A 16,257-nucleotide genomic window follows, 5' to 3' on the forward strand; every position below is an offset into this window, starting at 1 on the left:
TAATTAAAGTTTTCTGGGCAATGTACACAAAAATGGTTCAAAACAAACAAGGGATTGGGAATACCAAATACCAAATGCCAAACAAAACACACCACAGCACAGATTTAAGCACTGCAATTAAGCACAGGCAAGCCTGAGTAGACCTGCAAAGAACTGCTGTTAGATTGTTATGCTTTCCTCGCCCCCCTGCATCAGCATTTTCCTTCTGTCAATTCAAAGTACCTCCTTGGTTCTTACCAGGTCACTATGGGGCGGGGGACAGCTTGAACCTTCCAAGACAATTTCAGCATCTTTTGCCCTTCGATAACTTCATAGGGATTGGTTTTCTTAAAGGAAACTTTGATGAAAGCTTCTCCTTAAAATAAACAAGAAAAATTGCAGGCATGAATCTCAAATTTGCTTTTTTGCAAAACAATAGTAACACAACGGATAATAAAAGCTGTGGAGCAGAAAGCAAGCAGATCGACTGGCCAGCCAGAAGTTAGTATAAAGTAAGAATAGGAAATGATGCTGCCATTTGAAACATGTGCTTCATTTTTTAATTAATTTAAACCTGCAGTTGATTTTGATCCCTAAAGGACACATGATCAAACTATTTGGAGAAAGGAATTTACAACATCTGCCTTCCTCACCTACTTTTGTGCTTTTACCAGCTCCAACATTCAATATCACTTGGTGGCAGTAGCCATAAGATATGGTGTTACGACTTCCTGGGTGCTGGATTTTCCACTGATACACACAGAGCTGTAGAAAGAGCCATGGTGGCTTCAGGGCACTATAAGGACGAGGGCCCTTCCCCTCATGGTTGTGTTTTAGTTGACTGCAGGGATTGTGGTGCAGGGAATGGGTGCCTCTGGCAATTTCAAGTTATTATTTCTTCCCATCTAACACACAGTTCTCCACATTTCCACATCCGTTTGGAATTGTTTTTTGAAAAAGCAAGTCCTTGTGGAAATTCACCAGCTTTTGCAGAATTTGCAAGCAATTTTGCCTAACAAACATTTTTTTGCAAAGCATTTTCTGATTATAAAATGCATTTTGTATACTATTTTCACTAATTATGCATTTTTAAATGCATAGTTTACTCTAGTACATGCATTTTTTAAAACCAAAACCAAAAAACCAAAACATTACTTGGCTAGAGAATTGCATTGCAAGATTCAAAAAAGTGTGGATTTCAAAGGTTGGCTGTGTTTCAGTTCCCATATTGCAATGTTGGCCAAACTTGGGTCTCCAGCTGTTTTTGGACTACAATTCCCATCATCCCTGACCACTGGCCTGTTAGCTAGGGATGGTGGGAGTTGTAGTCCAAAAACAGCTGGAGACCCAAGTTTGGCCAACACTGCCATATTGTTTCAGAAAGTGTGAATTAATTAGGTTTGCCTATAAATGTGAACTAGAGCAAATTTCTCCCCCATCGTTAGTGTGGTGCTGTTCCAAGGTAAGTACATAAAATGGTTGGGGAAGTAGTTTGAGTCTGATCACTTCGCAGGTGGGAGCTGGAAACTGGTGGTTGATTACTAGGGTGAAAAGACAGATCCTCAGCTGTAGAGGATAACTCTATGAATGTGAACAAGTGATTAGGTGAAGGATGTTAGGCTTTTATTGATGTTGGTGGGGTCCTAGATTGGATTTGGTTTTAGTCTTGTAGCTAGGTTGCCAATGTGGTGGGGTGGTCTATTTGTATATGCTTCCAGGGTGGTGTTGGGACCAGTAGCTGATTATAATGAAGCACAGCAAGTTTGCAGTTGTGCGTGAGCCCAACAGCTGGCAAATATGTACAGCTGTAGTTTGATTGAAGTATAGGTGTGTTTGGACCATAAAGAAGGCTGATCGCCGAAGAATTGATGCTTCTGAATTATGGTGCTGGAGGAGACTCTTGAGAGTCCCATGGACTGCAAGAAGATCAAACCTATCCATTCTTAAGGAAATCAGCCCTGAGTGCTCACTGGAAGGACAGATCCTGAATACTTTGGCCACCTCATGAGAAGAGAAGACTCCCTGGAAAAGACCCTGATGTTGGGAAAGATGGAGGGCACAAGGAGAAGGGGACGACAGAGGATGAGATGGTTGGACAGTGTTCTCGAAGCTACCAGCATGAGTTTGACCAAACTGCGGGAGGCAGTGGAAGACAGGAGTGCCTGGCGTGCTCTGGTCCATGGGGTCACAAAGAGTCGGACACGACTAAACGACTAAACAACAACAGCAATAGGTGTGGTTTTGGATGTGCAATTTTGTGGTGGTATTGGGTGAATGGAATCCTATTTTATGGATTTTGATGCTTTAATTGCTTTATATACTGTTTGTTAATTTTGTTCTTTATACCTGCTTTGTGAAAACTTTTTTCTGATGAAAGGTGGTGTATACTTGAAATAACAACATTTAGGCAGCAGAGACATTTTCAAAATGCCCACCCTGAGCAAAGGAGGCCAGCTGTTGGAATGTATCATTCAGCTGCTCTCTTTGCAGATGGGTACTCTTTTAAACTGTTGAATCAATTAATTTCTCACAGTACATAATTAGTTCTTTTATGACACATACTGTTTGGGAACAACTGCTTTAGATCAAAGGCACACACACACTCAAACAAAGATCTCCAAAGGGCAAATATCCCTTTCTGTACTATTCTTTTTTTAAAGTGTGGCGCCTGTCAATGTAACAACATGTCACAGAAACCCCTGGAGTTTCTTGAATGCTGGCTGATGCAATCAGAAATATCGAGTGGTAAATCATTTCCTTGACTTTAGGCTGCATATATGTGTCAGTGAATGTTTGTGATGTTGATTATGATACACTTGGGGGTCTGTGAAGTGCTGTAAACTGATTGCTGGAGTGGACAGGTGGACTCTGCCTCCACAAAAAGAAGTTGCTACTTTCTAACCAGTGTAGATAGATAGATAGATAGATAGATAGATATCATACGTACTGTATACAGTGATGTTGGCCTCTGATTTTAATTGTGTTGTATTGGCAATTATGCCTCTGCATACATACAACCCTCTGTTTTCCATTGTAACATTCTTGATGACCACATTAGAAGAAGCTTTATACACTGGCTCACTTAGGTCGAATGTATTTTCAGCCTTGGTTTCCTAAAGGGAGCAGAGTGGAGACAGAAAAAAACCTGCTATAAGGCCAGTTCAGAACAGCTCAAACTGAGAGTAACACATATCCAGTCAAGAACAGTGAACTACAAAGGCAAATCTTAGATTTCCTAAAAGTTTCCTCCTTAGAAAGCCATGAATCCAACAATGTAAAAGGCTAAATCAGGTGAGTCCTCAGACTCTTGGTTCTGAAATGTGACTTTTACAAGCTCCACCCTCATGGAATTTTAGTGAACATGAATTATTAAAATGAAAAATGGTATTCAATTGCAAAATGGTATTCAGTCACAATGATATTTGGACCCTCAATATTAGTGCAACTCATTCCTATAACAATGACAGAGTTAACTACCAGTGATGGTGGTGCATTGCAATGTAGGATGGGCTAGAATCAAAATTCAGGCCAGAACCACAGTTTGGGAGGGAATTTCCTCCTGAGTGGACACAGGGCTTGCCACTTTCTGATGGGTTTGGGGCCTGTGTCTGAAACAGCATGAGAGGTGGGTGTAGCATGTGCCTTTGTGTGCAAGATGCCTTGAAGGTGGGAGGCAGGTGGTGCAAAGACAACATAACTCTCCTTTGCTGTGCTGAAGGCCTCAGAGCAAATTTGGCAAGGCTGAGCAGCACATCCAAAGCACATCTATGAGCCATGCTAGATCTTCTCTCAGATGCTCAAAAACCTCTAGTGAGGCAAAGGGTGGTGGAACCATTACTCCATTTGCTCATCAGCAGCCTTAGGGCAGTGGTATCTCCAGGTCTTTGTCTGTGACCCAAATCCTCTAAGATGGAAAGGGAACAAGGCCGTCTTACCCATAGGCACTAGGGGTGCGGGGCACCTGGGCGCCGGGCTCTCAGGGGCACCAGGCTGAGAGTCCGGGGCCCGAGAATTGAGTCTGGGGAAGAGCCCACCCGTCGGTTAGAGCACCGCGGCGGGCTCTTCTGCGGGCAGCTCTGTGCCACGAGTTCGAGGGCGACTGAGCCAGTGAGATGCTGACGCAGCCGGCAGGCTCCACCCTTCTGTGAGCCTGGGACTGGACAACCGGGGGGGGCCACCGGTGGATCTTTGCACCCCGGCGCCACATATGCTTAAGACAGCCCTGAAAGGAAATGACTGCAACAAAATTAGTATATCAGGGGATTTTAACCCAGGCTTTATTTTTCTGCATACCCTCCCCACTATCCTGACTAAAAACACAATCTTAGCAAACAACTCATGAGAATGGACTGCAGATATATGGTTTAATCTGCTGATCTATGAACCTTTCTGAGGGCTGTTTCACTACTCATACATATGAGGCTGCTCTCCTTTTTATTGTTTTGACATTGGAAAGATGCTTGAATCAGCTTCAAAATACAGTACCTGTAGCACACAAGGTAAACATGCTTGTTAAAATGGTACAGGAAGTGACCTTATGCCACTTCCTGTATAATTCTATGCACAAAGGGCCATTGTACATACAATGTACCTCCATCAGTATAAAATGGGGCAGCCATTTTGTTGTATGTAGAATGAACCGTTGTGCATAGAATTACACAATAAGTTGTTTCCTGTACCATTTTGAAAAATATTTCTTTGCTGTGCAGCTGATGTGCTGGGCTTTGAAGCTACTCCAATAAGATTTACAGTGTTAAAACAAGGAAACAGAAATTCACCTCATAAGTCCTCCACATCTGTGCATGGGGGGAGGGGTTATGGCTTTTTCTTTTACTTTTTAAGGATTTGTACAGAGTTATCCCCCCCAAAATGCACATGGGAACAGACAGGACATACTTTAAGACAGCCATGTGTGGAACCAGAAGAGAACAAACTGAGGCAGATTTATCCATCCCTAGACATGATGCTGGATTCTTCCATAGAGCTTTGCTCAGTGGTAGAGCAGCTCCAGGTAGTCCTGACAGAGACACCTGTCTGAAACCCTCACGGAGGCTGCCAGTCAGTGTAGACAATACTGAGCGAGATGGCTTCATAGTCTCACATGATATAAGACAGCTTCCTATACAGTGGTGCCCCGCAAGATGAATGCCTCGCAAGATGGAAAACTCGCTAGACGAAAGAGTTTTCCGTTTTGGAGGTGCTTCGCAAAACGAATCTCCTATGGGCTTGCTTTGCAAGACGACAATGTCTTGCGAGTTCCTGCGGGGGTTTTTTCCCTCCCCCCCCCCCTTTTCTAAGCTGCTAAGCCGCTAATAGCACTAAGCCGCTTATCAGCTGATCCGATCAGCAGATAAGCCTCTAAAAGCCGCTAATAGCGCTAATCCTTCAATGGGCTTGCTTCGCAAGATTAAAAAAACCGCTAGACGAAGAGAATCACAGAACGGATTCTTTTCGTCTTGCGAGGCACCACTGTATTCCTATGTACATTAGCTCTCTCTGCAAACATGTAGAATATGTTATGCCTTTAAATTTACTCAGGATGTTCAGTGGAGCAGCCATAATCATTTCTCTCCCCATCAAAATGTACTACCGCCAACCCAAATATTTCTGTGCATTCCTAGCAATTCTGAACTGATGCTAGAAAGCAGGCAGATGCTGTTGGGCTCCCCCAGTCAGTGCCAGCCCGCTGTCCAACAACATATCTGACATCATAATTTCTTTGATTGGATACTGAGCATTTGAATGCTCACTCAAAAACTATTTGAGGAAGTGAGGACAGAGATTGCTAGCACACAACAAAACTTCTGACTGGAATCTTTTGCATTCAGCAGAACCAATAACTGTCCTTGATCCAGGGACAGATGTGATTTACTCACAGTCCTTCCAGGAATTGTCCATACAAATTCAATGCGTCCATTGAAAAATGTCTCCGCACTGCATTCCAGGTTAAGGTTGTCTCCAACCACCAGCTTTTGGGGATTTGTTTTGAGAACCAGGTTCTGTATCCTTTTCTCTGGAAGACATAGCAAGCCAATAGCCAATATAAAAATCCAAACAGTGGCAGATGTCAAATGCAGATTATCAAGTATCTGGCAAATATTATAATACAATTATCGATAAGAAAAATAGCCACAATTTAAGATTTCTGAAAGGTTAAAATAGCAAAATTCTAAAAACAGATTAAAACTTGCTTCAGCTTTCTAAACCTCTGGGTAGGCTTGTCTAAATGAAAATGTTTTTAGCAGGTGCCCAAAAAAGTACAGTGAAGACACCTAACTGATAATCAATAGCAGAGGCAGATTTAGGGTAGCATAGCTGGTTCAGTTGCATGGGGGTGCCACAGGTGACGCCACAAATATGATTTAGAATGGAGTGTGAGAGGTAGGGAGCACCACATTTTGACATCACACAGAATCCCACTGAAATCTGTCCAATCTGTCCACCACATTTTGACATCACACAGAATCCCACTGAAATCTGTCAATAGGCAGGGAGTTCCAAAGTGTAGGTGCTGCCACACTAAAAGATCATCAGCAAAATATCCAAGTATTTAAGCAGCCTTCCCAAACTGGGTGTCCTCCAGATGTTTTTGGACTACAATTCCTATCAGTCCCAGTTGGAGTACACCAGATAGGGAGAGGCTGACTTAAAGGATATCTGGAGAACTTCTGACACCAGGCTCTGCAAGGTAAAACTCTGGGCAGCATTTGTGGAAGCATCTTAATTTGATCTGTAACTGAAATTAGGGTTCACAAATACTATGCTCCAGTGATGTCAGCAACGGGAGCGCTGGTTTTCAGTGTCCGCCCTAAGGCAGTGCTGCTTACAATGAATACTGTACAGGATGGGATCTGCTTCCTCCTCACATCCATACGAGCTACTCACCTACTTTCTGTGTCACATAGTAGGATGTGTATTCGTCTCCCCTGACCATAGCAACACACTTGAGCATGCTACTGAAGAACTCATAGGTAGGCAAAGTGACCACAAATCCTCTCTTGGGGTCCCATTCCATCTTCACAGACCTCACGGCACTGCTGGAAGGATGCTGAGGAAGATGAGAGGCAGATGTGATGCTACACCTGACATTCAAAACTACCCCAACAGTTATTCATTCATTCATTCATTCATTCATTCATTTATACGTTTTATTTATGAAACACTTTTCATGAAACATCCCAAAGCGATCACCTATATATCATCAAGTACGAAAACATAGAAACACAATTTCAAATCCAATGCACATACACACTGTGGATAAGAATCTCTACCTAGGAGGCTTGTTGAAAAAGGAAAAGATGATGAAAAGATCACAGGAATGGGAGGGAGTTCCAAGGGGCAGGTAAAGGTAAAGGTACCCCTGCCCGTATGGGCCAGTCTTGACAGACTCTAGGGTTGTGCGCTCATCTCACTTAAGAGGCCGGGAGCCAGCGCTGTCTGGAGACACTTCCGGATCACGTGGCCAGCGTGACGAAGCTGCTCTGGCGAGCCGGCACCAGCGCAGCACACAGAAACGCCGTTTACCTTCCCACTATAAAGCGGTACCTATTTATCTACTTGCACTTGAGGGTGCTTTTGAACTGCTAGGTGGGCAGGAGCTGGGACTGAAATACGGGAGCTCACCCCGCCGCGGGGATTCGAACCGCCGACCATGCGATCGGCAAGCCCTAGGCGCTGAGGTTTTACCCACAGCGCCACCCGCTGCCATGCTAAAAAAGATCTGATTCCCACATCATACAGAACAGACCTCCTGATGGGATGGTATCTGCAAGAGGTGCTCCTACAAAGGGCAGAGATTATTCTGGGAGCTGTAGTTTGTTAAGTGTGTTGAAAGTTGTTAGGAGGCCCCTTATTCTCCTCACAAAGCTAAAATTCTCAAGAGTTCCCTGTGAGGAGGGACTGATTATCCTTGTGATCGGGGATGGGAAGCTGTTTTTCTGCTCCTTTGTAGAGTTGGCCAGTATCTGCACATGCGCACACACCCTTCTCTGTCCTCTACCCAGGCAAGACCTCAAGGGTACAAATTCATTCAAGAGCATGCATGCAAAGCAGCAAGGCAAGAGGGTGTGGCCTGAGGAGAGTTCTAAGGGCCAAATGGAGAGAACTGGAGGGCCAACTTCATTCAACACTCCTCATCCTTGTTCTGTATTATTAGCAGGGTCCCCCCCCCCCCATGGTGGTGAATAGCCAGAACGGCACCATGTGACAGAGCACAGCACCGCATGCTTTGGTTGGTCCCTATTTAGTGAATGAATCAGCCTTCACAAAGAGTCATGCCCCTGCCCTCGTTTCTCCAGTGTGTTAAGTTTTATATTGGGGATGATGGGGATGTTGAAAAGGTTGGATTTTAAGCTCAAACCAAAGAACAAATCATGTGAAGTTAGCCTCTTTTCTTGAGCATTAGCAGTCTGCACACTTCCCCATAAATATTTAAAGGATATGGAGTGCAGTCATTTTAAAGTATAATGGAAACATAAGAAAGGTAATTTATGAGAGGGAAAGTACATTCCTACAGGAATAATACAATGGAATAGAGTTGAATATTACGGCTTTGTGCTTGAGTATCCCCCAGTGGTCAAGAAAAAGAATAGGAAGGAATATCTGCCTTTTTAAGATGGCCCCACATATGAAACTTATTCATTATAATAAAATATTTTAGCAACAACAACAACAAAAGGGTAGCACCTACCCAACCACTTAAAAAGACCTTCTGGTATTTCCCCCCTCTCTCTCCTTCAGCTTTATCAGTGGCCAGTTATTAATTTTGGGTGAGGATATTCTAAATTCGTCCGATCAACGGACTCCTTCCTTCCGCGTCCCCTCAAACTTCCTCTGAGTACAGGAAGCAGCCAGCATGGCTCTACACGCTTCCAGGCCAGGCCAAAACAGCCACTATGGTATTTCCTTAAATGGGAACAGAACGAAGGCGCCCAAGGTAAACACTCGCTCACTCACACACCTCCATGAATAGGTTCATCATCTTTACTGAGGATGTCCGGAGGCACCTTCCTTTTGCGGTATGATTTCCAGCCCTGCCCATTTGTCCCCTTTCAAAGAGGAAGAGTGGAATATTTGGCCTAGATTTTGTAGCAGCTCGAAGTGGAAACATTTTGTTTATCCACTCAAAAGGGTAGTAGGAAGAAGGTCCCTTCAGTTCCAATAACAAGAAATAACTAGAAATCTGAGACAAAGCCAGGTAAAAGGAAGGTTAAGACTCTAAAAATAAGGTATGTAATGCTCAGTTGCTCAAAGATAGTCACAAGGAACCTTCTTATGCCACTGGTCAATATTAATCTTTATACAGTTCTGGGGGTGGGGGAGAATGATTCTGGCCATGAATCAGATGCACCCCACATCTTATTCCACCCTCTGGGTCCCTTCAAGCCAACAGTTTTTCATTGGGATACAACTGTGAGGGTGATATCGTGCAACTGTGCATCTGCTGCTCCTTCCTCTTACAAGAAGACCAAAGCAGATGGGATACTGTCTGAAGAAACTGGTACTCTTTGCAAATATGCAAAACATAGTCCATGAGTTTTGCAAATTGCATATATGAAATTTTGGGGATGCAGCTGCCTTTTGAAGTTTGATAATTTAAATAGATGTAAGGTGGTGCTTGCAGTTCAGCTGTGTATTGGCATTATTTGCATTCTTTTGTAGGGACTACTGGGGTCTTCTTGCCTTTTGCATTCCTATGAAGAAACCCAGAAATGAAGCCCTAATTGGAAACTGTCTGCTGATGATGAAGTGTAGAGTTGTTCCTCCTCTCACTTTTTTCATGTTATCTCACCCTGCCTTCAGCTTAACTGGAGCCATCCTGTACTTCAGAAAGAATTTTGTAAAGCTGGAAAGGTGCAGAAACAGGCAACCAACATGACCAAGTTCATAACAACTCCTCTATGAAGAAATGATTAGAACATCTGGGGCTTTCTAGTTTTGGCCTCATCTGCAGGGACGTCTTTTCCATTTGGCTTAATGGCACCCTGTGCCACAGCGCCTGTCCATCAGGGGTGCTGGGCTCAGGCGCCCAGCAGCAGATGTTTCATTTCTTTCTGACCATGCTGCTTACAGTTTCTCTCTATCTCAGTAGGAATATCTGTCCCCTAATGCTCATAACTACCTCCCAGAACATTTATATTAACCCCCACTTCTAACCCATGAAACTTTTATCAACTTAAACCCTTAGTTTTCATCTCTTCCTAGTTTTGTAACTTGACTTGAGTATAGTCTTACATGGTTACCATCTTCTTTGGACTCAGCTACAATCAGTCAAAAAGCAGAGCTTTGTATGTGTTACAAACGTGCAGGCATAAATGGTATATTTGCCTGTTGATGTGACGTTGAGACTAAAAATTAACTGAAACTCATTCTTTACTGCCTTCAACTGGATTCTTAATTGTGGATTATGAATATACCTTGGCTGGAGTGGTTTAAAGAAGATTGAGTTTGTTTTCTTTTCTTTTTTTTTTTTTAATTTTTCTATACTTTATTTAAGAGAAATACACATTTTACATCATTGTACAAGTGTATACATACAAAAAAGAAAAATTCCATCATAAAGGAAAGTGAAAAGAAGAAAGATAAAAAAGAAGAAAAAAAGAAAAGCTGGAATATAAGAAAAAGAAAGAAGACATACCAAATACACATAACAAAACTTCCGTCCGACTCGGTTTTGGAATTACCTATTCTTATATTGATTCTGCAGTGTTACTAACAAATTCTACATTGATGATTTTAATTATCGTCTATTGATAGATTATTTATTCCCTGGCTTGTCTCAAAATAAATTAGAAATTTATTCCATTCATCTTTAAGTTTAGCTGTGTTGTTTTGTCTTATTTTTTGAGTTAGTCTCGCTAGTTCAATATATTGATAAAGCCTCATTTGCCACTCTCCGACCGTGGGTAAATCAGGGGTTTTCCATTTTTGTGCAATTTGAATCCTCGCCGCAGCCATGGCATATTGGATAAATGTTTGATCTATTTTCTTTATTTCCTTGCCAATCATACCTAAAAGAAACAGCTCAGGGGTTTTGGGGAAATCATACTTCAAAATTTTTTTCAGTTCGTCATATATTTGTCTCCAGAATTCCTTTACTGGATCGCAGGTCCACCAGATATGGAAAAAGGTCCCGACCTTGTCCCTACACCTCCAGCAGATGTTATCAGCAGTTTTATACATCTTTCTTAACTTTACTGGGGTCAGATACCAGCGGTATATCATTTTCTCTAAGTTTTCTCGGAGGGCTACACATGCTGTAAATTTCACCCCTTTCGTCCACAGTAACTGCCATTTATTATAATCAATACTATGTCCAAGATCTTTTTCCCATTTTACCATCACACCCTTCACCAGCTCATCTTTGGTGTCCCATTCCAATAATTGTTTATACATTTTGGAGAGGAGTTTGTCATTACTCTCCAGAATTTCAACCTGAAACCTTGATTTTTTTTCATTCATCCCCACTCTCTTGTGTTCACTCCATAAAGCGTTAATCTGGTGGAAGTGCAGCCACTCTTTTATTCTGCCTTTCAACTGCTCATAGGGCTTCACCTTCCATCCCGCTTCTGTCTTCACCAAAAGGTCCTCATATGTACATCTATCATCAGTCATATTTATTTTTTTAATTTTAATAATATCAGTTGGTGATAACCACCATGGGGTGCCTCTTTCAATCAGTTTTTTATACCTCTTCCACACCTCTAATAATGGGCCTCTAATTATATGATTGGAAAATCCTCTGTGAACCTCCCCTTTCTCTTGCCAAAGGTAGGCATGCCACCCAAATCTAATATTGAAACCCTCTAGGTCCAAAAGATCTGTGTTTCTAAGGGTGGCCCACTCCTTTAGCCAACACAAACAGGCTGCTTCATAATAGAGCCTAATATTCGGGGCTGCAAATCCACACCTCTCTCTTGAATCTGTTAAATATTTAAACTTTATTCTGGCTCTCTTCCCCTGCCAAATAAACTTGGTCAGGGTTTTCTGCCAGTTTTTCAAGAGGGAGGTACCTTTAATAATCGGAATACTTTGGAACAGGAATAATAGTTTCGGAAGAATGCACATCTTAATAGCAGACATCCTCCCTGTCCATGATAACTTCAGTCTGTGCCAGGTATCTAGATCTTTTTTAATATCCTGCCAAACCTTACTATAATTGTCTTCAACCAGATTTATGTTTTTAGGTGAGAGCCAAATTCCCAAATATTTCACTTTATTCACAATTTTAATACCAGTTTTTTCTTCCAATTGGATTTTATCCTGTTCAGTCATATTCTTTATTAGAATTTTTGTTTTCTTCCTATTTAATCTGAAGCCCGACAATCTGCCAAAGTCCTCCAAAAGTTCTATAACCCTGGTTGCACTGTCCACTGGGTTCTCCACGGACAGGACCAGGTCATCAGCATAGGCCTTAAGCTTAAATTCTTTTTTCCCGATTCTTATCCCCCTCACATTTACTGAAGATTGAGTTTGTTTTCAAAGTACGTATTCTTATAGATAAATTGGAATTTTAAAGTTTGGAATGGGCTAGAGAAGCTGAAATATTGATAAGGACTGGATGTGCCTGTGTCTTTTTGAAAGGAGAAATTATTTCTACAAAGATCTCTGGGAAGGTGGTACCATAATCTGGGAGCCCCCACACCACCTTCTTAAAGCTGGAAGCCTCGTGTGCTTATAAAAATGCTTGGAAAGATAAACTGAAACTTTAAAGTTTGGAACTGTGGGGATTGAACCCGGGACCATCTGCATGCAAAGCAGCTGCTCTGCCACGGTCAACTTGTCAATCACTGCTGTGCACAGAATGGGCAAACAGTTCTCTTGTCTGGCTACCCCTCCATGCCAGAATACGCCTGGTCAGTTCAGGGTTTTGTACTCTGTGGCCATCATCACCTTCCCTGCTAAGACCTTTTTGGGGGAAAATAGCAACCCACATACCATACATACACCAGAAGAGCCTGCTGCTGGATCAGGCCAGTGGCCCATCTAGTCCAGCATCCTGTTCTCACAGTGACCAACCAGATGCCCCTTTTGGGAAACCTGCAAGCAGGATCCAAGCACAGGAGCAGCCTTTTCCCTTCCTGTGGTTCCCAGCAACTGGCATTCAGAAGCATCCCTGCCTCCAACTGAGGAGACAGAGCAGAACTATCCTGGCTGGTAGCCATTGGTAACCATCCCCTCCATGAATGTGGCTCGTCATCTTATGAAGCCATGAGGATTGGTGCCCACACACTTTGTTTGGCCTGAGACATTTTTCTGTCTGTGGCAACAGAGAATCCTTGAATTGTAGGACTGAAGGGACCCCAAGGGTCATCTGGCCCACACACCCCCCGAAATGGAAAAAGGCAGCACACAAATTCACTGGTTCCATGGATGGAGTCCAGCTGGAGGGGTGGCTGGGTTTTATTCTAGCTCCACCAACTCTGGGAGCTGATATGATTTCAAAATTTGCAGAGAACAAAGTTACGAAAAAGGGGTTTTAAGTGCTTATGCTCACAATGTCAAGTAAATAAACCAGAAAATAACACTTGCAACTGTAAGTATCTTATTTTTCCTTCTTTAATAATTTCAATGGGGGGGGGGGTTGACAAAAAAAATTCCGCACCGGGTACCTCCTGACCTTGCTATGCCACTGGGTCAACAACTCTGGGAAATTGGAGAGGGGGGCGCCAGAGGGATCTTTGCACCACAGCACCGGATATGCTTCAGATGGCCCTGTTCATCTATCTGCACTTTCGTTTGACATGTATTTTGATCATATCCTGTCCCAATTAATTCTCCCAGGTCTGAGGGCTTTTTCCATTGTTCTGTGGCTGTGCCTTGGGAAAATCCAATCCGACCTGCTAAATCAGATCTTATCAGATTCACAGAAAATCTGAGGAGGGATTTTGCTTAACCGAGTTACCTTAGATTTTCACAGGGCACAACTGCGGAACAATGAGAAAAGTTCTCTGACCCAGGAGAATTCATCAGCACACAATGCAATCAAAATACGGGTCAAGCAAAAATGTGGATGAGCCCTGAGTAAAAAAAGGGTGAGTTAAGGGAGATAGGATACAAGTGAGTACAGTTATGTATGGTATGGAGACAGAGGCTACAGAGACTCTTTTCTCCCTCTCTCAAAAAACTAGAAGCCAGAGAAGTGTAATAAAGCTGGATGGTGGGAGATGCAGACAAAATAAAGTACTTAATCACACAGCACATAATTAAACTATGGGATCTGCTTCCAGAGGCACTATCAATTTAGGATGCTTTCACACTAACCTGTTTGAACCCTAAAGTTTGTGTTTTTCTCAATCTGGAATCATTCATGCTCATCCTCAGCACGCTGCTTTCAATCTAGGTCAATAGTGTTGTTTTCAAAAAGCTAAAGGGCTGGATCAGGAATAGCTAAAAATAGCTGAAGTGAGGACTGAAGCAAAACGCTATGACGGGTGACAAGTCCGTCAATTCCTATTCCAAGCCGCTACCAAGAATCGGATTACACCCATAATCTGGTTATGCCACTTGCGGAATTGATTATTTCCTCTTAGATGAGACTTAGAAGAAGTGTGCTCACCAGCAGGAGCGTTGGTGTGATATCCGGTGAGGTGACCCGGCAAGGCACGATCACTTCTGTAGCATTGTGTACGAAGATAACATCAGGAACACTTGGGCGGAAGTCTACAAAAGGCTGTGTGTTATCTGCAGAACACAGAGAAGATAATGTTAGTTATGTGCCAGCCAGCAAGCTCGTTTGGTCATTAGTCAGATGCTCATGCAGGCAACTTTGATGGTATTTCTCTCCTTTGTAACCTGTTATTTTCTCCAAAAACAAAACAGCCCCTCTTTTTTTTCAACAGCAACCTTGTGAGATAGGTTAGACCAATGGTCAGCAGCCATTTTAGGACCATGGGTACATTTTTATTTGTGAGTGTGTGATGTGGGTGCCACTCCTTCTGATCACTTTTCTTCCTGTCCCCTGAATCAGCTCCCACTCACCTCCTATGCAAGAAACAGGAAGGAAAAAAGTGAGTGTACACACACATACACACACTTCAGTTTTTCAGGGGATCTGGATAAAGATCACAGTCACCAGTTGAATTAATCTGAGCCCTGAAAAGCATATAAGGTTGAATGAGGATGTGGGAAAGAGCACCACTCTTTCCAACTTTCTCTTTCCACTCTATGTACTTTTCCTGGGAGAAATGATAACTACCCTTACCTGTACCATGATGAAGTGGGCAGTGATTGGAGGCCTCAGAGGCTTTGTTGTAACCTGGGGAGGCCTCAAGGGTGCTTTTCTGCCCATGGGTGCCACACTGGCAACCCCTGGGCTAGAATGAGAGAATGCTCGATTGAGCCTGGATCTGCCCAGTCTTAGCCTGTCACTCTACACTTTGCTGGCTTTACATGTGAGCAAGACGTCCACAGTGTCAGGACTGAAGTCTGTAGGAAGGCATGAACTGTCAACCTGTGCGGTTGCAGGCAGGGGCTTAATCTGGTGCACCACCAACCAGCTTCAGTCCAGAAGGAAATGTAGAGGAAAAAGCCCCACCGGTCAAGGACGCTTCTTTGCACCGATAGGTCAGAATGGGTCCTTAACGCACGTAAGAGTTTATGGATCCTGCTCACTGGTCTGGACAATGCTAATGCCTGCTTTTACAGGCTGTAGACTCACTTTTACCTCACATCACTCTCTGCTTTTGCTCAAAATAACAGAGACACAACTGCGATGAGTTTTCGTTTGTTTGTTTGTTTGTTTGTTTGTTTGTTTGTTTGCAATGAGCTTTTGAGACAAATCTGTGGAGGGTGGAATCTCTCAGCTTTGTAATGACCATGACACCACAGTTTATGCAGTTACAGACGTGAAGTGTCAAATGCTGTGTATTGTGGGATCAGTTTCATACCTTCCAACATTCCTCAGATGAAAACAGGAAAAATGTCTCACTCCCCCACCCCAACTGACCCTCCTTGCACCCCCCACCCCCCCGATGCAGACCATTTCCTAGCAGAGGAAGGGCAAGTGCCCCCACAACTACAGCAACAGGACACAGCACCCACCCCTCTGCCATCCTGAGAAAACCCTTAGTCTGGATTTTATTTTGTTCTTTGAAAGATTTACAAAAAGAAAAACACACACCAATAAATAAATTTTACAAAGGGTGAAATCAAGACTCTTTGCGCTCCACTCTGCCTCCCTTTCTGGGGTGGCCCTGCCCTCCACTTGCCCCTCAGAGCCAGCCTCAGAGCTGGGCCTCAGCGGTGATAGCCTCTCCTCCTCGCCTTCTCTACATCAAA

General features: G+C 43.2%; 1 protein-coding gene across 4 annotated transcripts in view; it reads right to left on the reverse strand.

Annotated features, from left to right (window-relative positions):
• The window catches only part of LOC308578763 (vascular endothelial growth factor receptor kdr-like), a 211,639-nt gene that overhangs the window by 114,314 nt on the left and 81,068 nt on the right, over window positions 1-16,257 (reverse strand). For all 4 annotated transcript variants that reach the window (XM_081179293.1, XM_081179296.1, XM_081179294.1 and 1 more), the window contains exons 4-8: window positions 14,537-14,661; window positions 6,865-7,027; window positions 5,856-5,992; window positions 2,927-3,092; window positions 238-355 (exon numbers count right to left, since the gene is read on the reverse strand). In XM_081179293.1, coding sequence (XP_081035419.1) covers window positions 238-355; window positions 2,927-3,092; window positions 5,856-5,992; window positions 6,865-7,027; window positions 14,537-14,661 — 709 coding nt within the window. The remainder of the gene's footprint in view (window positions 1-237; window positions 356-2,926; window positions 3,093-5,855; window positions 5,993-6,864; window positions 7,028-14,536; window positions 14,662-16,257) is intronic.

The sequence above is a fragment of the Podarcis bocagei genome, assembly GCF_964188305.1.
Source record: "Podarcis bocagei genome assembly, chromosome: Z".
Taxonomy (NCBI): domain Eukaryota; kingdom Metazoa; phylum Chordata; class Lepidosauria; order Squamata; family Lacertidae; genus Podarcis; species Podarcis bocagei.